This window comes from Puccinia triticina, chromosome 16A (genome assembly GCF_026914185.1).
Source record: "Puccinia triticina chromosome 16A, complete sequence".
NCBI classification, from domain to species: domain Eukaryota; kingdom Fungi; phylum Basidiomycota; class Pucciniomycetes; order Pucciniales; family Pucciniaceae; genus Puccinia; species Puccinia triticina.
This window is the reverse complement of record NC_070573.1, coordinates 67,962-89,531: the sequence shown is the minus strand read 5'-3', so window position 1 is coordinate 89,531 and position 21,570 is coordinate 67,962. Positions and strand designations below refer to the sequence as shown.

Below are 21,570 nucleotides of genomic sequence, written 5' to 3'. Positions count from 1 at the left end.
AGTGGAGCTATCCTAGTGGTTCAAGTGAGTGACTAGGGGTTAAATGACTTGCAGAATCTAATTATGCAATAATAAATCTAAGAATATATCTCCTTCTCATGTATTCAACCATCACTTTATGTAATTTGATTTGATACTTGAAACAGATTTGGCACACCACACCGCGCCTCGGCCGCAACTTCCAACCCGCGCCACCGCTAAGAAGCCAGCTCCACCTTCCACTTCCCCTCCTGCTCAATCAACCTCGTCTGCCCCCGCCCCTCCGCCAAAATTGAGCCGGGTACCTCCTCCGCAAGCCACGCAAGTCCCCCCCCCCACCAACAGCTCCAGTCCCCCCACCACCATCCAAAGAACCAGTTGACCGACCAAAATTGGCTCAATCAACTCCCATTCATCATCAGAACCTTGGTTAAGCGGATCCTTGATGTCAAGTCAGATGGCCATTGTGGATTTCGTGTGGTGGCATGGTGCTTGGGGAATGGTCAGGGTGCTTGGGGTGCAGTCTGAGAAGCTCTAGCCGACGAAATCAGCAAACAAGGCGAGTGGTACATGAAGTTGGGACATTTCCACAACATCAAGTCAAATCTGGCCAGAATAAACTTTTCCGGTACCAAAGGTTGCGGTATGGCTCATTGAATGGTGATGCCCTCTTCCGGAAAAGCACTGGCCAACACTTTTCAACAGCCAGTTTTTTATCTCACTGAAGAGTGGTCTCAAACTTTCCTTCCCTCCTTCTGCCCTCCTAACAAAAACCCCCCGATCTTCTTGGCTTTCATCCGGCGACTTGATCACTTTGTGGCCCTAGAACTATCCTCCCCTGACGTCTTCCCTGCCCCTTCCCTACAAAAGAGCTGGAAGCTAAATGCCAACCCAGAGGCACAAAGTTGGGAGGCAAGATACTCTGATTGTTTTGCTCAAACAGGTGGAAGAAAGCTCCTCTTTCCTGCTAAGAGTGGTAAATTTTACTAGTATTTCCATTTGTAGTTTTCATGTATTGGTGGTTGTTCTAGTCTTTTTTGAATAAATATTGTGATTATTCCTCTCTAGTATTTTTTGAATAAACACTGTTTTTATTTTCTTGTCCTTATTATTTCTGGCAGCTCTGAGAGTTTGTGTCATCAAACATGAGGTACAAATTGTGCGCTGGTAGGGAGCATGTCTATTGTGGAGCTGCACCCCTCATATCTCATGTTCTGATGGCACACTAATGCCACAAACCTTATAGCGCAGAGAAGCTACAGTCTTGAAATATCCCTGAAAATTTTAGACTGTTTGGGTGGGTAACACAAAAGTTACACAGTTAGCAGTCATTTCCTACTAAGCATTTGGCACGCCCCTTATGTGACATTTTCTGATGGAACAATAATTCCAAAAATTTTATATCACAGAGTTTATGCAGTCTTAAGATATCCCTGAAATTTGTGGAAATTTTGGGTGTGTAACGCAAAAGTTACACAGTCAGCAGTTATTTTCCTACTAATTTTGGTGCACATCCCTTATATCTCATTTTCTGATGGGACAATACTGCTAAAACTTTTAGTATTGTCTTTTTATGTATATTTCTCTGTGCTCTCAAATTTTTAAGCATGTGGTAGATGGGAGAAAGAAGTTATGGTTGTTCATGAATAAGCAAAAATATTAATAAAAATTAGTGGGGATGACTCCCAAAATAAAATTATTTTGGGTCAACAACTCCCAAAAAAGCCGTACCCAAAAAAATGGTCTAGGTCAACGTCAAGCGCTGGTCGAAAAATAGTCGCGCGGATGTATGGAAGTTGTTTTCCCAAAAGTTGGGAGTTGTTTTTCCAAGACCCTATTTGTATTGCATTGGACACCCAATACAATACAATACAACTCAAAAAAAATGTATTGAACGTGCCAATCCACAACATATTACATTTGGGGAGGGCAATACATTATGCAAAAAATACATTGTATTGTATTGAATAAAAAATACAATACAAATACAATGTATATGCTATACAAAAAAATACAATACATGCCACACATGTATTGTATTTGTTGCACCGTTGGCTGAGCGCCAAATTGCAAGAAAACCGCTGAAATAGTGATTTATGGTGGCTAAACGCGCTGAGCGCTGAAAAAGCGGAAAAAATGCTGCCCTGGGCGCTGAAAAGCGGAAATCACTGATCTCACTCTCCAGCACACCAAGGTGCAGGTGTGCTGGAACTCATCCACAGCAAAGAGTGTCTTAGCGCCCAATAGCGCTGCGGCACAGTGCACTATGAGCACTATTCTCAGTGGAAATTTGCTTAAAATATAGCAAAAAGCGACTTCAGCGGCCAAAAGCGTAGCGGCGCAGTGCGCTATTCGCGCTATTTCAGCGAAAAGCCGCTCAAAGCGTTAAAAAGCGGCTCCAGCCGCTACACCGCTTTCGCTGCGCTAATTTGTACCAAAAGCGGGAAAAAATTGCTGCGCTGTGCAGAGGTCTTATTTGGTGTAGCGGTATTTTTGCTGCGCTACCGCTGAAAATAGTGGTCCCCCAATTTTGCCCTGGAAATAGCGGGTAGCTGCTGTGCTGCGCTATTTTGCCGCTTTTCGTAGCGTAGCGCAGTGCTTGCGGTGTTGACAAGAGGGGTTGTTGGGTTGGACTGTTGGACTGAACCATGAGAACTACCAACCAAACACCCTTCTGGCAGCTGCACAAGCCTCAGTAGCAACGGTGGGCCAATACACTAATGTTATTTGTTAGTGTAGCGTAGTGTAGCCAAAAGCAGCTAACAATAACAATGTTTCTGTTATCTCTTTTTTTTGTGTTGCTAAGCGTGGCAGAAAAGCACTCACGCTACAGGAGGTTGCTGTAGAGACCTCAGGTAGATGCACGCAGAAAGCAGATGTGGTTGTATTTCTTGTCTAAGCTGGGGGTCTTTAAGCTATTACAATATTGGGGCCGGATTGTGGGACAGAAGGTGAACATTGAATATGCATCTGGAGGGAGTGAGGGAGTGACAGGGAAGGGAAAGATGAGGACAGAGAGACCGGGAACACTGTAATTCCAACATTCAGTACCCTTCATTGAAAGGGAAGCTTTGCCCTTGATGACCAGCACTGGCCATCAAGAGTGTGTGCATGTCCTCTTGATGGCCAGTCAGTAGCAGCCATTGAGAGTGTAGTATGTTGCTCTCAATTACTGACTGGCCGTTGAGAATGTAGTATTTTGCTCTCCATGACCCGTAATGTGCTTTGCTCTCAATGATTGTTCACCTTTTTGCTCTCAATGGCCAGTACCCTTACAAGCCATAGAGAGTGTCTACATACCTTGCTATGTTTGGCCAGTTAGTAACGGCCATCCAGAGTTGCATTTGCACCTGCCATTGAGTGTACAATGGCAGGTGACAAAATGCCAGCCAGCTGATGACTATGAGGGGATGGGAACTTGGGGCAACATTTGTATTTCATCAGTGCAACAAAATTCAAATTTTGTCACCCGTTTGCAGGCTGTGCTAGTTGGTGAAGGCAGCACTCTAGTATGTGTCTCAACATAGCTGAGGTTGTGAGGTAAACTCTCACCAGAAACATCTTCATTTTACAGTCCTAAAACTTGCAGTGCAAAGCTGCCTTGGATATGTTGAACCACCTCCAGCTGGTATGGAGATGCTCAGGAGGAGCTCAGTATGGTGTGCAGCAGATTAAGGTATAGCATCATTGTAAGAGCCAAAGCTCATCACTGGGCAAGAGGCGCTGGCACACAGAGACTGAATGTCTCAGAGATTTCTGATACCATAATGCGGGGATTGTATTGCAAAGCTGGCTCAGGAGAGAATATAAGTCAGTTGGTTCTGATCTGTTGAGCTAGGGAAGGCGGCAATCAGGGCTATGTGTTGACTCTTGTGAAAGGGTTTGTGAAAGCCATGGCGCCCGCGGGGGGGGGGGGTGTTACATGTCAGAGCAAGATTGCATACTACATAGCCATACTATGTACTTAGTCATCAATCAAACCTAACCTTGTGATACCGCTTACACCAAAACCTAACCTTGTATCTAGTCTATATCTATCCACCCGGCCCGGCTCCCTTCTCTCTCCTCATCGAGATTGGAGACCGGACCCGGGAGTGTGGAGAGCTTACACACTGGACTATTATCACATAGGTTAGTTAGTACATACTTGCAATTATTATCGAGATTGGAGACCGGACCCGGGAGTGTGGAGAGCTTACACACTGGACTATTATCACATAGCCACCTTGTGCTCCTTATAGGTTAAAAGCCGGCTCGTCCGCTTCACACGACCGTTATCCCGAATTCTCCGAGTGAGCGCTAAGTTCGCTGGTGACGATACCGCGACAGCAGAAGAGAAAAATTACTTCAAAAGATAAATATATATAAGAGAATTTTAAAAATAAAGAGAAGAAATCTTACTGCTGTCCGGACGACACCCTCTCGAGATGGCACAACCAAACCCCGCTGCCAACCAGCAACAACCCAACGCTGGTAATCAAAATGCTTTAGCTGTCCTGCAAGAGCAAATCAACAACCTCAACGCCCAAATTGCGGGTATGCTGACTGCTCGTGGCACCATCCGCCCTAATGCGCAAACAAGACAGGATATCATCTATTCGAAGTTCTTGAAGACCCCTGTTGCCATGCACAAAGAGCTCAACCCGTCGCATCCGACCCTTGACTCTGACGGCGTTCGCTTCCAACCCTGGAAGAAGGCACTGGACCGTACCTTGATGCACGCTTTCAGCCGGGTAGTTTCTTTTGTTGACGACCTCAACGTTTTCGATAGCCTTGAAATTGAGGAAGCCACCACTGTCGACAGTCTCATCAGGAACACTCTTGAGACGGATCTACTCTCTATTGTCAGTTCCACGACTCACAAGACAACTTGGGCCTTGTACGAGTTCATTGTTGCTCAATGCCAACATTCGGATCGACGCCACAAGATCAACTTACTGGATCAAGTTTACGACCTGATGACTGATCCGAACCCATCGAGTGATGTGACCTTGTCAAAGTGGTCGCAAATTGGTGCTGACGTCAAACAATTGAAGATGTCAGCGGATGAATTACTTGGTATTTTCCTCCAAAGTACTTTCAAGCCTCCAGCCGGCACCAACACTCTCACCTTCGAGTTCAGCTTCACCCAAACTCTTGACGCCAAGAAGTGCCCATCACTCAAGGAGGTTGTTACCGTTATCCAGTACGCCACCAGCAAACATCGTCCTAAGGCCGCCAATGTTGATGCGAATGCAATGGACCTAGACCGCATCCAAGCATTCAACAACAGAGGCTCGGGTAAATATGTGAACCCGCACCGACGCCAAGAAGCAGCTGATCTCCCTAAAGCGAATCATCCGCGTTTTTCGGTTGATCGTGCTAACCACTTCCGGGGAAAAGGACAATCACCAGAACTCACCTCTAAATACGGGACCACTTGTGCGTATTGCTTGAAGAATGGCCACTGGTATGCCGACTGCCTTGACTACTGGCGCGCGGTTGCTACAGGCCAACAGGAGCAGCCTCTGGCAGACTACAGATCGAAGTCTTCGACCTACGTCCCGCCCCGCAAGTCAGAACATCATGTGCGAAAAGTCGAGTTCCCGAACGTCAGTGAAGGTGTCTTACTTGATTCCGGCGCATCAGCCCATGTGAGTGGCGACTCGACGCTGTTCGTCCCCGGATCAAAACTGACAAAACCTCACACCTTCTATCTGGCCGTCTCTGAATGTCATGTGACGGTTGATAGGATCGGGACGGTTCGGATTCCGACACCCACGGGGACAATCACGATTCCTAATGTGTATCATGTTCCTGGGGTTGATGGAGTTATCTTGTCAACAGGACGCTTGCTTTCAGATGGGTGGAAGCTGGTTTATGATGGGACTGAAGCTACTCTGATAGATCCTTGCTTAAATCGTTACTCAATGTTGTTTCATAATTATTGTTGGACCCTGAATACTTCTACCAATGAAACAGTCAAGAAAATCAGCCAAGTTTCATCTTTTGACCCGTATGTGTGGCACGTGCGCCTAGGACATGCCTCTGAAGAGATTGTGAAAACGTATCTCAGGATCAATTTTCCAGAGTTGAAACTTAAGTGGTCGTCTTTCTTTTGTGATCGTTGCGCAAAGTCAAAGAGTATTGACAGGAAAGCTATGGTTCTCGGCACCCAGATCCCTCGAGACAAGCCTCTAGACTTTATGGTTTCCGATGTGGCTGGCCCTTTTGACTATGACATTAGTGGTCGACGCTACATTGTTACACTTCATGACCACGCTAGTACCTACACGTACTGCACGTCGATGATTGCAAAGTCAGATGTGCCGTCGAAGATAATGAGCTGGATGCATCATTTGAAGAACAAGTTCGGCCGTTACCCATCTTACTTTCGATGCGATAACGCTCCCGAGTATGTTGAATCCCTTAAACCGATGCTTGAAGAAGTGGGGGTGACACTTGCACCTGTTACGCCGTACAGTCCACAACAGAATGGAGAAGCTGAAAGGCTTAACAGAACGTTGGGCGACATGGCCCGGACTATGTTACATGAAAGTGACTTACCTCGAAAATTTTGGAGCTATGCCTACTCGACGGCGGCATATATGCACAATCGCATACCTAATTCAAGAACTGGTGATAAGTGTCCTATCCAGTTGTTCTACGGCACGGATCCTGATCCGAATTCGATCTATCCGTTTGGGGCAAAGGCGATAGTCCACATCCCGAAGGAGCGTCGCAAGAAGTTAGATGAACGGGCTCAAGAAGGGTTATTGCTTGGGTATCCAGATGCTGGTGTTGGGTGGTTGTTTTGGCTTCCGCGTGAGAAGAGGATGGTCCATTCGGCTTCTGTGAAGTTTCCCGATTTCCAGGCCTTACCAATAAAGAAGGAGACAAAAAAGTCAGATCTCGAGTTCATTTTAAATCAGATTATCCTCCAACTTGGCGAGGAGAAAACTGAGGAATTTGCTGCTGAAGAGCAACATCAGTTGTTGCACTTACATGTCAGCCCAGAGCATGAACTGCCGAAAACCATCAAATTGGCTTTGTCAGGAAGGGACGCTGAAGACTGGCGGTTGGCGGCAAAGTACGAAATGGGAAAGTTTGGTGAATTGGGTGTTTGGGAGTCGGTCGACGCGCACAAAGGCATCAAGGTATTGGGAGCGCGGTGGGTATTCTCCATAAAACGCAAGGCAGATGGGTCTATTGATAAGTTTTGGGTGAGATATGTTGCAAAAGGATTTAATCAGCGAATGGGAGAAGACTGTAATGAGACATACGCACCTACGGCTTCGCTTAACACTTTGCGGATCCTGATCTCAATCGCGCTGCGCCACAACTTCCCGACTGCCACCTTTGATGTCAGTTCTGCTTACCTATATAGTCCGATTGAAGAAGAGGTGTATGTACAACCACCTGTCGAAATCTGCCCGGAATTGAAAGGAAAAGTCATGCTTCTGAAGAAAGCAATGTACGGCACGAAACAGGCCGCGCGTTGTTGGTGGAAGTTTTTCAAGAAAACTGTTGAGAGCTTGGGTTTTCTGGCGAGCAAGATCAAGCCATCACTTTACCTCTTCAAGAAAAATGGTGGTTTTGTCGTCATTTGGCTTCACGTTGACGATGGTTTCGCGTTGGCATCCGACCCATTGCTGTTGGAACAGTTGCGTGTTGGAATGACAAAAGATCTGGAGATTAAATGGTCGTCGAACGTGGAAAGATTGGTTGGTATTGATATCAAGAAGAATGGGAAGACGTTTGAACTCAGTCAGAAAACGTTGGCAAACCAGATCATAAGCAAGTACAAACGACAGGCATTCACGAAGGACTCACCACTCACTGATGCAGACTTGGAAATCTCGTCGGCGGACCCAATCGACTCGACAGAATATCGCTCCATCATTGGATCACTCATGTACCTGTCGGGTGGAACGCGGCCCGATTTATCGTTTCCGGTAAACTTGTTGGCGCGTTTTTGCTCGAATCCCTCGGATAAACATTGGTCGGCGTTGGACGGCGTGATTGGATATTTGAAGAAGACTGTTGATCAGAAGCTAGTGTACAAGGCGGATGGTGAAGGAACTCGGCTGTGGACTGATGCGAATTGGGGGGGGGAGCATGAGCGGTCGACGACTGGCTACGTCATCACTCACTGCGGTGATGCTGTAGCTTGGGGATCCAAACGACAAACGGTTGTTGCGCTGTCTACTTGTGCGGCTGAATATGTCGCATTGTCTGAAGGTTCCCAAATACTTTCACACATCATCAACATCTTTGAAGATCTTGATTACGACACGCCAAAGTCAATACATGTTGATAATCAGGCCGCAATCCTCATTGCGACAGACAACGCCTCAAAGAAGAAGACAAAGTATTTGAAAAGGGCGTTTTACTTTGTTAATGACCTGATCCGTGAAGAACAGATTCACCTATCCTGGACGAGTACAGTTGATCAATTGGCCGACATATTTACAAAAGCAATGGGACCTAAGAAGATGATCGACGCGACTCGCAAACTCAATATGACCGGGTGAAGTATGCAATCGTGGGAGAGGGTGTTACATGTCAGAGCAAGATTGCATACTACATAGCCATACTATGTACTTAGTCATCAATCAAACCTAACCTTGTGATACCGCTTACACCAAAACCTAACCTTGTATCTAGTCTATATCTATCCACCCGGCCCGGCTCCCTTCTCTCTCCTCATCGAGATTGGAGACCGGACCCGGGAGTGTGGAGAGCTTACACACTGGACTATTATCACATAGGTTAGTTAGTACATACTTGCAATTATTATCGAGATTGGAGACCGGACCCGGGAGTGTGGAGAGCTTACACACTGGACTATTATCACATAGCCACCTTGTGCTCCTTATAGGGGGGGGGGGGGGGGGGGTTCATATGCAAATATGTATGTATGTATTTACATGAGATGTCACGGTCTGAAACACGTGGTCAGCACGCATGAAACGAGTAACAGGCCATCAGTAAGAGTGACGGTTGGTCTACCAGTCGTGGTGCTACAGGACTCCATCCAGTACAACAACCGAAATCCCATCTCAAGTTCAGCAAATAATACCACTCGATTTTATCAACTCGGCCCAAAAAATGGATGCTCTCTCAAAAGTCCTCGATGGCTACGTCGACCAACTCAAAGCCACCTTTGAAGGAAAGATCGACTTTGAAGGCCAAAAGAAGGCTGATCAGTTGAACAACTTGATCCTTTCACTCACAACTGTTGAGCATCGCCCACTTCAGCTCTTACTCACCTATGTCAATCCCACTTTTTCTGACTATTGTCTCCTTGATTTGCAGGTTGTCGCACTGGTCGCAGGATATGTCTTACAATCCATGCTTTTGACTTTCGGGATCTATGGAGCTGGCTTCTTAACTGCTCTCATGGTAAGTTATTCCGCCCATCCGACTTAGCAAGTGCGACGAAAGCCTCCAAAGCCTTCATTAATTCTTCAACTGATTTACCTCACCTCGCTCTCTATCTCAGGTGGTTGTCCCACCTTGGCCATGCTACAACAAAAACCCGGTCAACTGGCTTCCTTCGTCGAAAAAGCAGGGCAAGGTAAAAACTAAGTAGATTGGATCGTCTTTCTGCGATCTCTTACAGCTTTCTTGATCCAAGTTGCCCCTTTCACAGGAGGGCTGAAGAACCTGTGGCTAGATTTCTCCTCGACAACCGGCGTTTCCCAACTCCCGAACCCGCCTGAACCCCCACCTTTCCCTAATGTTTTCCCTTTTTCTCTTTTTTCTTTTTGCTTTGGTTCTCTCTCTTTCTTTCCTCATATCACCAGCGGTAGCGTAGTAGTGTTTGGTTTTTTAGTTTGTCCTCTGGTCAGCTTGATTTATGTTCATAGTGTGCAATACCATAGGCCAAGTTACACGAATGGGTGACTTACTGCCAGTGCTAGCGTGATGGTTTGTTGATTTCCGGGAGGGAAGCGCGAAGTGGGCGCAGTTCATGGAACATCGGCCTCGGCTGTCAGGGAGGCCCACCAGCCGCAAGGGGGGTGTGCAACCTTGACCCCAGTCGGTCGACTGAAGGTGGGATTTCCCTTTCCTCTCTTCATTGAGATCTTGCCTCAATATTGTAGACATGCACTGCCTCTCTTGCTTCCAAGAAGCTACACAAATACCTTCCCCTTGAGTTCTTCGCTTTCATTGCCAGAATTGTAAAGAGCGTTGTTTATCGTCTAACAAGTCCGCGCCTTATTCAAACAATTTACTTCCCCAGCACCAGGACAGCTGGTACTATCGAAACGATAGTTTCCCACAAAACAACCCTGACGAGGCGTATGTTGGTAGACATTGGTTACATAGCAGACACGCAAAGGTATATGCAAGAATCTAGGATAGGGATCTGCTTGTTCCAACTCGACTAGAACAGAAGCCCCGCAAAGGTGCCCATCAGTTGTGATCGTTCAGGAAGCTTCCTGCGATTATCGCACCCTTCTCGTGATCCAGCAAGGTCACTCGAAACTTCGGCTGCATTGGTCAGTCAACGAAGTCGCATCCACAGATTTAGTGGGCGGTGAAAGAAAGGGGAGGTAACGTACTAGTAATCTCAGTGGAGCTAACGCTTAAGAGTGGTGACACTGACACTCACTGGCATTCCTTTACAACAAGATTCATACATGCATAAATAGACCATTTGGTCTATTTCATTTGGGGATTGCATACCACGAATTCAAGAGAAGGTTGATCAACGAGATGGAACCTACAAGCTAGAGGTCTTTTTTGCAAGTCTTTACGTACTATAAAATACGAGTAATCTACCGACTCGGCGTCCTTATGAGCGTCCAACACGTATTTGTTGAGAAATGCTTTCCTGATTTCTCCTACTGCGTCAAGAATACACGTTAGGAGAGGCATCTAGATCCCACGGGCAAAGAACGAAATAAAAATTTGTTGCAAAAGCTCCGAAAATGCCGCAAAAGATAAGCTCAGCTTAGAGTACATCTAACTACCGGCCAGTTTGCGATTTTTCATCCGAACGTAATGATATCGGAGATTTCAATGTATTTGTAGGTGATAAACTGAAGATGGCATTCTGAGTCACAATGTGCAAAAGAATCTGGACAAGCAGACTAGCCTACAATGAACTTCAGCAGCAAGTGGTCAGTCAGCATTCCAAAATTTGCCAAGCTATCAAGCGGAAGTAGCATTTTTTTGCTCTCTGCTTGGCTTAGGTCAAGTGTCACCCCTCGAAGAATCTACTGCCTTCTTCGCCAGGATAAAAGAAGGCTATGAGCCTATCGCACTCATAGGCTATTCATGTTTGGGTTAGTTATCAGGGGAGTTTGGTCATGCTTCTGTCTGTCGAATTGCGAAATACATATTTAAATTTATAGCGCCTTCTCTGGCGTCAGTTGGCTAAGGAAAGTTTTGCAAAAACTACCTCAAGCAGGTGAAGGCGTAACGATAATTTTACTGTCAGTCCAAAAAGAAAATTCGGGTTACATAACCACGAGATGGAGCACGACATTTCCAAACAGAGCATATTGGCATCCGATCCAAAACTTCGGAAAACAAACGCCTAGTTCTTGGATTGAGAATACCACCGGGGCGGAAGTGATGATGGTGCGTAGAGTCGAGGGGCATCCGGGACGGTACACACCGGGCAGAGTTGTCTAAGCTCCTTGCCGTTGCCATAAAAGGGTATACCGGTACGTAGTGTGCAAGGGACCCAGACCGGGTTTATTCCGTCATGATCGGGTGTGTTGGACTCCTGAGCTAGTATACCCTCTTGCCTCCTCCCCATTCACGAACCAACCGGTTTCTTTGTAGTTTATCTAGGTTTATCTCTCTTGAGAAATACCTCTAGGGCATTAGATAGCGCTACGTTGACACCACCGGACCGTGCCTGTTGTACAAACAATCGCAGTCTGGAGTGGGTTGACCGTTATTATGTACACAATCAGATACAAACGGAGATGGTCATTCAAGCTTCCGTTCCAAACAACAGCCTCGGAAACGAGGTGGTGGTTGCAGGTGATAAGGTCTCTACAGCCAACCCTTTTGACACATTTCCAAGCAGCAGAACAAACCCCGGTGGAAGGAAGGCGGAAATTCCCCTTTTTTTAAGCTCAACAAAGAAGAAGCTGTGACTGGTGGAAAATCCATTGCGTTGTGGCATTTTCGAAAGCCTGTCTTCCAAGTCCCTTTTTTTCCACCAAACCCGATTCCCCATCCTTCCGCGGCAAGTTTTTCGCCCATCAAGACGGTGACCTCCCAGAGTTGACCACGCAGAGCGAGTATGGTGTACACTTCGCGCGTCAGCCCCAGCTTCCGGGATCGTGGGGCAAGAGAACTCGATGAAGGTACAATACATTGCATCCTGTCAGTGCTGTTTCCCTAGATCACGATTTCTTCTCAGTATCTTTCCAGAAAGTCGGACGAGTCTTCACTTAACCCTGTTACGCCAGCTTCCGAACACCTCTGGATGTGTCATTCGACTCTGATCCCAAGAATTTAAACCTTTTTCCGCATTGTAATCTGCAAACACCCCACACTCTTAGTTCATATTCCCTTATTTGAGTTGATCTTATGATGGAGCAAAACCCTTGGCTCTCTTCGGCAAACGACCAGCCTCGATTGGATGGCTTTCAGTTTCATTTAGGGGACCAGTCTTCCCCTGAGATTTCCGATTTTGACGAACACGTAAGTCTTCAGGATCTCTTCACAATAACCATTCAATTTATATTTTGCTTGAATGACTCCGGAAGCGTGGCTGCAGATGGGGCGTGAAAGCTCATGATTTTCAAATGTAAGATTTGCACGAATTCCAACTTGAACAGAACAAGTACTGTACAAGTGTGGATTGCTTGCCCGCGGGTTAACTTCCGTCTTCATGATCGGCCGTGTTGTTGTAGAGCCGAAGTCTTCGCCGTTCATCTAATTATAACATATTCATAGATGCCTGGCTATTGCGGTGGTGACTGCCATATCGTCACCAAATGTATCAGTTCTATCCCGATACAGCCATACCCTCTTTTGTTTTCTCAAGAAGAGTCTTTGTCTAGGGAAAACTTGTGAGGAAACTTGGTCGCCCAGCTCAGCTAACCACGATTGCTTGCGCCACGTTATTAAATATAGAGTTCTTCCTCTGCCATAGCCTACTTGAGATTACCACCCGTCCATCCACCGTCGCCGACCAACATTTTCCTGGCAAACTTCCCAAAGAGCTGGAACGAATACGATTTGGCTCAGATATTTGACGGTATCCCTATTCTGACGGTAGGTTTCAGATTTTCCTGTTAGCCGCAATGGAATTTCCCAGTCCAGCGTTCTTAATCTTCATTATATCCCTCTGTCTTAAAACGCCAAATATAACATATGAAAGGTTCACGTGATAAGGGACAAGATTACATCGAATGTCGGCGGCGGTTTCAGTCGGGGAGTGGGTTTCGTAAAGTGAGTACGATACTAGTTTCGTCTTCGTGGTTGCTCCATATAGGGGTCTGGTGAAGGGTATCTGATCTTCATCTTGGTCTCGCTTCTAGTGTGCTTTATAAGCATGAGGCTGTTGCGTTGGTCCAACACCTCGACAGAAAAATTTGGCTTGACGTAGAAGCGCCACTGAAAATCCGATTGGCCAAGGCAACCGCACCAAATCCGTTCGTTCATTTTGCCTGCTTGGTCCTTCCCGGAGGTAGTTTTTGGGCTGTGCTGAAAAATAGTCGAAATTATTATCTTCTAGGAAGGTTGACATAGACATCAACGGCATGATGGATCCCGCCACTAGGCCGAAGGAGGGCGAACTTAGCCCCGGACGACGTCCCGGTCCTAAAGTCAACTTGCTCAAAGAACTCGAGATTGTCGTGACATTAGCAAAACGGCCTATTCAACCAAGTCCTTCGTTTACCCAAAGTCCAACTGTACCCGGGGGCCTTTACAACTTGTGGGAGCCCGTGGACAAGCACCGCTCGAACGCTTGGCCACGCTATACGAAGTTTGAACCAACGCATCTCCCAAATGAAATCAATCCATTTCGTTCCCCCGTTCATTCGAGCCCGAGCACACCCTATGACGCCAAAGGAGTTCTCGACGCTCACGCGAGTCAGTGGGCGTCGTGGCAGTCGAACCAGACTGCAATCAAGCCGACGGTCTTCGATCAATGCCCTCCGATGAGGTGCTACCCTTATTCAAATGGGTTCCACAATTCACCTATTCAACAGAATATTCATTCGCCATCGGTAGCAGAGAATTTTCCCAGTGCAGGTTCGCCGGGATCCAAGTTTGATTACGGCTTTGTTGGTGGTCCGGCGGTTGATCTACTCAGCGGGGCTGTAATCTCTCCTCGACGCCATCAACGCAACTCTTCGCCAATATCAAGTGAAGAAAGTATGCCACGTTCGGGATGAAAGTATCGTCAAGCGAACGGTTTTTTCGTATTTGAATTTGACGCAAAAGCACTGCTTGATCCGGACGATTAGGACAAAAAACAAACGTGGGGTTGAGATGATTTTTTCTTCTTCTTGTTCTTCTTGCATCTTGACGTCAACGTGTGATTAACTTGGACAGTTGTATCTATGTGTATTAAAACAGTTCACTTTCCTATCTCTTGTTATCCATCTTTCCCACTCGACTTTTCTTAAAAGGATTTGATGTGCTTCATGATCGCGAACTCGACATCCAACCTGAATCGGTATGTAAATAGCAAATTGTACTTTGTATGTCTGAGACGCATGTAAGAAAGCTTGGGAAACTTGGCTGGAAAGGAAAAGCTTTTAGTAAATATTTTTTTAACCACTGCTCTGTACACAGTAGGGTATAGGGGGTTGGCATCACTCAGAGAACATTGATGGGGCGGCTTCTCAGAGTCAGAGGTAGCTTTCAGATCAAGGCAAAGGATGAAGAATAGTGACAATTCATGCCATCGGTTTTGAGGGATAATTTGTTGACTGTTGTTGTGAGCCCTGTGTCATGATCCTGTAACTTACGACCCTCCTTCTACATATATGCCCTCCTGCACGATTCTGCTTCCTTTTTGCCCTGCGGCTACAAGCCAGCTACACGTTTAGTCTCCAAATTTTAGTCAACTTGAACCTGCTCGGTGTGAGGCTAGCCAGCCCCTTGCTTCACTTGAACCACCTGAGACTTGAGTTGTCAGATTGCCCTTGAGGCGGAGCGTCTGAGTGCGTAATTTGCTTGTGGCCAGTCACAGTGCAGCTGGAAGTCAGCTATGTATACATTTCCCAGCAAATTGGCGGCAAGATGCATATCTATGTTTTGGCTTGGCTATCGTGTTTGTGACTTGGCTATCGTGCTTGTTCAACTACTCCAAGACTTTTGGCTACCACTCGTGGCACATTTTTGGATGGGATGGTGTTGCGCTTGGCTTATGTCATCCAGCTATAGCCTATGGATGCAGATATTTTTCCGCCCAAGGAGGAGAGTCGCCGAGGCCAGGGCCACTTGGAAAGATTCAGATTGTTAAGATGGCTTCCGATTCTCCCTCGAGAGCCTTCCAGCGTTCCCCTCGAACACCTCGGCTCAACCAGCTCACCAACCCCCCAACGACCGCCTCAAACCTCAGCCGGACCATCAACCATCCCTCCAACCTGCGCACCGGTCCATCCCCAGCGTATACGACCAATCTTCGCTCGAGACATTCACTCTATGGGACCGACGATAGGGTCATCCTTGACCTCGGATCCAAGGTTTGGAAGGCTGGCTTCTCGTCCGAAACTAATCCGAGAGTCGTCATATCCGTCCACGAGCTCTGTAAACCGATCCTCGGGAACATCGATTCGATCTGGAACATCTCCTCCAACTCGACTATTTCCTTGGTCTCCGACGCAATCTCGATTGGCCTGACCAGGATCTTCTTTAACCATCTGATGATCGATCCAAAACAGAGGAAGGTGATCCTGATCGAAAACCCTCTGATCCCAACCAGCCTGCGCTCCGAAATCGCTATCGCCCTATTCGATCAACTTCACGTCCCGAGCATCGCTTTCACGCCTTCTCCTGTCTTGACCCTCATGGCTTGCGGGATCTTAACCGGGCTGGTCGTCGATGTAGGAAACCTAGAAACTTCGGTCATTCCCGTACGTCGTGTCTCTGTCCTTCTACTCTCCTCTTTCGAAAAAAAAAAAACTGCCAACTCGAAGCTGAACTAAAACTAAAACCCTCAGGTATATATGTCTAGGCCTTTATTTCCTATGATCAAATCTACCACGCGTGCTGGATCAAGATTAAGTGCACGTCTGAGCGTACTCCTGTCCCGGTTTGCTCAGTATCTCATCATTCCCAAGTTCGGTCAATCATCACTCTCGACAAGCAACCCCCGAATTACGAAACCAACTCACATTCCGCCTGGACTCCTGACGCCTGCGGTGGTCGAAGACATCAAGACGCGTCTTTTGTTCGTCAGTCAAGATAAACTTCAGCTTGATAACCAATCAGAACCGATCCAGCCTTTGACCGAACAAGCAGAGCAGGAGGAGGGACAAGATAATCAAGGCTTAGAAGAAGATTACTCTGAATCCAACAACCATCAACTTCTAGATACCCTCGAAAGGATTTATAGGCGATCAACCTCTCCTGACACTCAAGATGTTGTATACAAGCTACCTGCCCCTCAACCATCGCAATCCAACCCGCGACCGCCCTGTATTGGCGTGATTCGAGTCCCAGGCTGGATGCGAGAACGAGCCAGTGAGATCCTCTTCAATCCGACTCTCAGTAGTATTGGCCAGATAGAAGAAGAAGAGGACGAAAGTCTGAGCATACCTGAAATCATCCTGGAATGTTTATTGAAGCTCCCAATCGATCTGCGACGGCCGATCGTCAGGAACCTCATCGTTTCGGGAGGAGGGGCTATGTTGCCTGGGTTCCTAGGCCGATTAAAATCAGAGCTGATCCATACCTTGGAGGAATTTCATGTGCCGCCCCCGTCAACGGATCAGATGCTCCCTAAGAAGGCGAGGAAGCAACAGGAAGTGGGGAGATGGCTTGCGAGTCGACGGAAATTCAGTCCGCTTCATTCTTTAAGTCACGATCTAGAGATTCTCAATCATTTTGAAGCATCATCATCATCATCAGCCCCAGTAGTCCGGTCATCGGCGACGTCGACAACGAATATCCGTCGGAGCCGACCGCCCCAGTTTCAGATGAACCTACTAGCCTGGATCGGAGGTTCGCTGGCAGGCTCGATGAAGATCGGTGGTCAGGAGGTCATCCGCGAACGCTGGGACTCGGTCGTCGAGTCCAGCCTCGTCACTCAGGAGCTAGACCTTCACCATCTCTCCCCATCCGTCCATGGAATCATCAACTTGGACGAACTAGATGAGGACGAGGACAACGAGGAACAGATCGAATACCAACGAAAACTGATCGGCCTCAAAATAGCTTCTGCTATCTTGCCTGATTGGGCTGCCCTATCTTTAAACTAGTTCACCTCTCCCCTCCAAAAAGGTCTCCGGGGGTTTCTTCGATTCTCAATTGGTCTGTATGTCTTGACTTGGCTGAAAAATGCCTCTTTTCCCTTTCGACCCCTAATTTTTGTATTACGTTGTATATTTCTAAGTTCCATTCGATTTTTTCGGAGGTCTTTATCCAGTTGTTGAATTATTGGTCAATGAAGATTGCTTCACCTGTAAATTAAAGAGTAAGTTATCGGCGCTTTTTGATGCCACAAGCCGTCACGTCTTGTACAAGTTTCTTCAAAGTCAATTTTTGGAGCTCAATATTTTGCCTATTCTCAAGTTATTGGGTGCTTTTAGTTTATTTTCGCAATTCTTTCTTTGTGCAACCTACCCCGCGATCCTTCATGAAGGCCAGAACCCATATGCATTCCACCTCTGAAAGAGATGGCTCGGTTGTCAGCCACCAGCATGTGGTATTATTACTGATATCGGTAACCGGTTGCAAGCATGCGAGTCGCCCTGGCGAAAGACACCGCCCGAAGAAAGAAATCCTGACGGTCTTTCGGGGGACAGCTTGCTGCTCCCGGACGTAGACCCCGTACCAGCCCCCGTGCCCGTGGCGACAGAAGGAACCACAATTGCCCGTTCCTTATGTGTACATGTCATCTGCTGCCCCATCCCTTATCCACAACCACCATTTCGACCACGAACCTCATAAATACAAATTTTACCAGTCGTCATGAACAAACCAGCAAGCGGTTCTCCCAACATGAACGACAAACAAGAGTTCCTAGAAATCAAAAGCGTGAGTTTCTATTTTGTTGTGGTTCTACATATGCATCAACCACAAACCCGCATCGTTGTCTTACCTATCTTGTTTCGATAGGTTTCACTTGAATGGAAACTTTCGAACTTGAAACACATCTTCGATTCTTCTAAAGGTGACACGAAGTCGAAGTGTGTTAAATCTGCGTTCTTCGGTCAAGGGAAATGGCAGGTGTTTTTCTACCCGTAAGTTTCACTTTTGATTCTTTTGCCAAGAAAAAAAAAACGAACGAAGGAACGAACGAGAGCGAAAAGATCTGCATAATAACATAATCTGATCGCTCTATCCAGAAATTCCGGCCACGACCAGTATTGCTCCCTTTACCTATCTTGCCAACCAACGCCCGAAGAATTCGAGAAAGCCGCTGTATATCAGTTGACAAAACACTCGCTCTTACCATCATCCGCTTCCAGCTCAAACCTCAGCCGTAAGTTACTCACCTTGATCATCCATGTCTGAAACGACTCTCTGATATACCATCTTTTACAACTACGCATCCTTCACTCATCTAGCAAATTCTACGCATCTCAAACCACTTGATCCCAATCAGGTACCATGGCAGAGAGAAGGACTCTTCAAGTTCACCTTTGAGGTATGTCTTTATTTTATTCTTAAAAGCATCGATTACTTCATTACATCTCTAACAAAAATCAGCATGTTTGGACACGACAAAATAAAGATCAAAAGTTTGGATCGTCGAACGACCTACAAAACCATGGAGGCCAATGACCATGCATTCAGTCATGAAGCTCGCAACTGGGGATGGGCTCAATATTGGAGAAGAAACGATGCTTATTACTCCAATCCTTCTGTTGAGTTTTTGCTTTTAATCAGATGTCCCACCCGTGAAAACAGGCCTTCTACTTGGCGGGATAGGAGTCATTTTGGTGCAATCATTCAGCCGTACTTACTTCGACTCTCCACACGCTTTTTCACCCATAGGCAAAGTACAATGATGCGTTTCTGATCTGCTGTACTATTGTTTACTCGTGAGTATTCGTTTCATCCAATCATACACCATCCTACCTCCTTTCCAGTATGCGAGATGACAGTTTACTGACTTTCATCTCATTTCCCATTTTCCTCGGATTTTCAACTGTTGTCACTTCAGTCCAACCCCACCAGCCCCTCAACCAACCACTCAGACGATCAAGAAGCTCATGCCATTGGATCTCCTCGAAGCGTATTCCTCCCTTTTCAACGACCCATTGTATTCTGATATATGCTTCAAGATAATCCGTCGCCGCCGTCATCGCGAGGGAACTTCGGAACAAAAAGGCGGCTCCAATCTTGTTGTTCGCAGGCTGTATGCCAGCAAAAAGATCCTCATTCGACGTAGTGAATACTTTAGTACGATGTTCGGCTCTGGTTTTGCCGAGTCTACTATCACCCTCAGCAGCGATTCTTGCGATGATCCCAATCAACTGAGGGACCTGAACAGCTCGGACCGATTTGCCCCGGGAGAAGCCTGTGAAGATGATGACGACGATGACTTGATGGAGGAAGATTCCGACGATTGCGATGACGATGAGAATGCCAAGAATGAAGACTTCGAAGAGGAGGAAATGGTAGATGAACCGATGCTTCAAGAACAAGAGTTTGAGTCCTACGAGACAGGCGCCGAGCTAGCTAAGAGGGATTCAGGAGACCACGCGTTGATTAGATTTCAAGAGAATGTCGATTCATTTGGCGCAACGAACGACAGTAAGACATTACAATCGGATGGGAGTGCTGACAGATCTTTGAATATCCTGACGAGTGATGGGATGGCTGAAGAAACCGGCCAATCAGTCAAATTTGGTCCAATTGCCGATAGCAGCTCCGATATCGTACCTGAATCGCTGCCTTCACATTTGATTACTCTCGATCCACAGTCCTCCCACCTAGCCAGTCTCAATGCGGCACCTGTTTCTTCAGCTTCTTCAGGCTTGAAAATCGCACATCAGTCGAATCACCCTAGTCAAGATAATCGAGCTGCATCGAAATTCGGTAACCTAAACTGTTCCACCGATCTGTCTCCTACTCGGACCTCTCTTTCAGCCGCATTAGCCTCACAATCTAAACCAGTAAGAAAGCCGACAAATTTGAGATCATCACGGAAAATGACGGAGATTGAAGTCACAGACGCAGCCTACACAACTTTCAAGGCGTTGCTATATTTCTTGTACACAGAGTGCGTCGATCACTTCCCACGTCTGGTAAAATGATCCGTGTTGGTTAACATTGGATTTGTTTTCCTTTTCCGATGGAGTAGTTCAATATCTTTTGCCCCATTGTCCTCGACATATCATTGCTTGAAAGATGAGGCTTTGGAAGCAGGGGTCCCATTCTGTTACCCCTCTCGAAAAGCCTATGGAAATGCAGTGATAGCCAAGGCGGCCTTTATCGGGAGTGGGGGCCAAACGGCCCCGAGTGGATCTGCAGTGGATCCCAGTCTGGTATGCAGTGCGAAAGCCATATATCGGTAAGTGGTCGTTTCCCCCACCTACATCTGATCCGTTCCCATGTCGTGTGCTACGCTCTGGTAAATTCTCTGTACGCTGACAACAATTACATCTACCATTATACCGCCCTACAGATTGGCGGATAAGCTGAATCTGACGGAGCTCAAGTCGAGAGCCTTTGAGCACATCACGCGATCCTTGACGGTCCAAAAGTAAGCAAACTGTTCACATTGTTCAAGTGATGATTTTTCATTGACATTTTTCTCTATTATCTTATTTGGCCACAGCATACCGATGGAAGTATTCTCCAGTTTCACATCAGCATATGAAGAAATAAGAAAGATCGAAGTCAACTACATGTTGACGCATTGGAACGAAGTTCGAGACGGAAGATCGATGAAGACTGTCTTGAAGATGTTGAGCGATGGTGGAAAAGTATGCTCAGGCTTCAGTGAGATCTGGTCTGTTTTACTATCGAACTTAGAGTTCAAGCCCAAGTCCATCGATAATACTCTCAGCCTTGGAGTCGTCAGTGCTGGACCTCAAGAAGTCGGACATCTTCAACACCATCAAAACGATAGTAGTCAAGATGCTGTCGTACCTTCTGCTGGTGGCAGCGCTGTTGGTGGGATGGGCGCTTCTTCCCAGGGCAGAGAAGCAATTGAATTGATATGGACTCCTGTTGATCGTGCCGTTCAAGGCGGTGGCAGTGGCGCTAGCAACTAGATGACATTCCGATTTTTCCCCTCGTGATCTCTTTGCTGAATTTTAGTTTCTCGCTCTCTTTTTGTGATATGTATGTCTTCTGACGTGGTCACTGTGACGGCCTGTATTTTTAAGTGCTTATGTTGGTAATTGGGGTCAAGAACTTGCTCAAACAAGTCTCAATAGATAGTTTTGTCATTTAATCATTGAGGTAGTTCCCTTGCAATCTTCCTCCTGTCCCATCGTTTGA

General features: G+C 46.7%; 4 protein-coding genes across 4 annotated transcripts; all 4 read left to right on the top strand.

Moving 5' to 3' along the window:
• Positions 1-9,069: 9,069 nt before the first annotated feature.
• Positions 9,070-9,553, top strand: PtA15_16A16 (uncharacterized protein; the record flags this gene model as incomplete). The annotated part of the gene is made up of 3 exons (XM_053163833.1): positions 9,070-9,198; positions 9,277-9,363; positions 9,464-9,553. 3 exons carry the CDS (start codon positions 9,070-9,072, stop codon positions 9,551-9,553), a joined length of 306 nt encoding a protein of 101 aa, XP_053027666.1.
• A 2,966-nt stretch (positions 9,554-12,519) lies between these two features.
• On the top strand, positions 12,520-14,336 carry PtA15_16A15 (uncharacterized protein; the record flags this gene model as incomplete). The annotated part of the gene is made up of 5 exons (XM_053163822.1): positions 12,520-12,633; positions 13,069-13,209; positions 13,316-13,386; positions 13,476-13,589; positions 13,673-14,336. The coding sequence occupies 5 exons, from the start codon at positions 12,520-12,522 to the stop codon at positions 14,334-14,336; spliced, it is 1,104 nt and encodes a 367-aa protein (XP_053027665.1).
• A 1,077-nt stretch (positions 14,337-15,413) lies between these two features.
• On the top strand, positions 15,414-17,372 carry PtA15_16A14 (uncharacterized protein; the record flags this gene model as incomplete). Its single annotated transcript, XM_053163811.1, has 2 exons — positions 15,414-16,025; positions 16,113-17,372. 2 exons carry the CDS (start codon positions 15,414-15,416, stop codon positions 17,370-17,372), a joined length of 1,872 nt encoding a protein of 623 aa, XP_053027664.1.
• Positions 17,373-19,736: 2,364 nt separating this feature from the next.
• Positions 19,737-21,341, top strand: PtA15_16A13 (uncharacterized protein; the record flags this gene model as incomplete). The annotated part of the gene is made up of 4 exons (XM_053163800.1): positions 19,737-20,344; positions 20,426-20,635; positions 20,750-20,827; positions 20,903-21,341. 4 exons carry the CDS (start codon positions 19,737-19,739, stop codon positions 21,339-21,341), a joined length of 1,335 nt encoding a protein of 444 aa, XP_053027663.1.
• Positions 21,342-21,570: the final 229 nt, after the last annotated feature.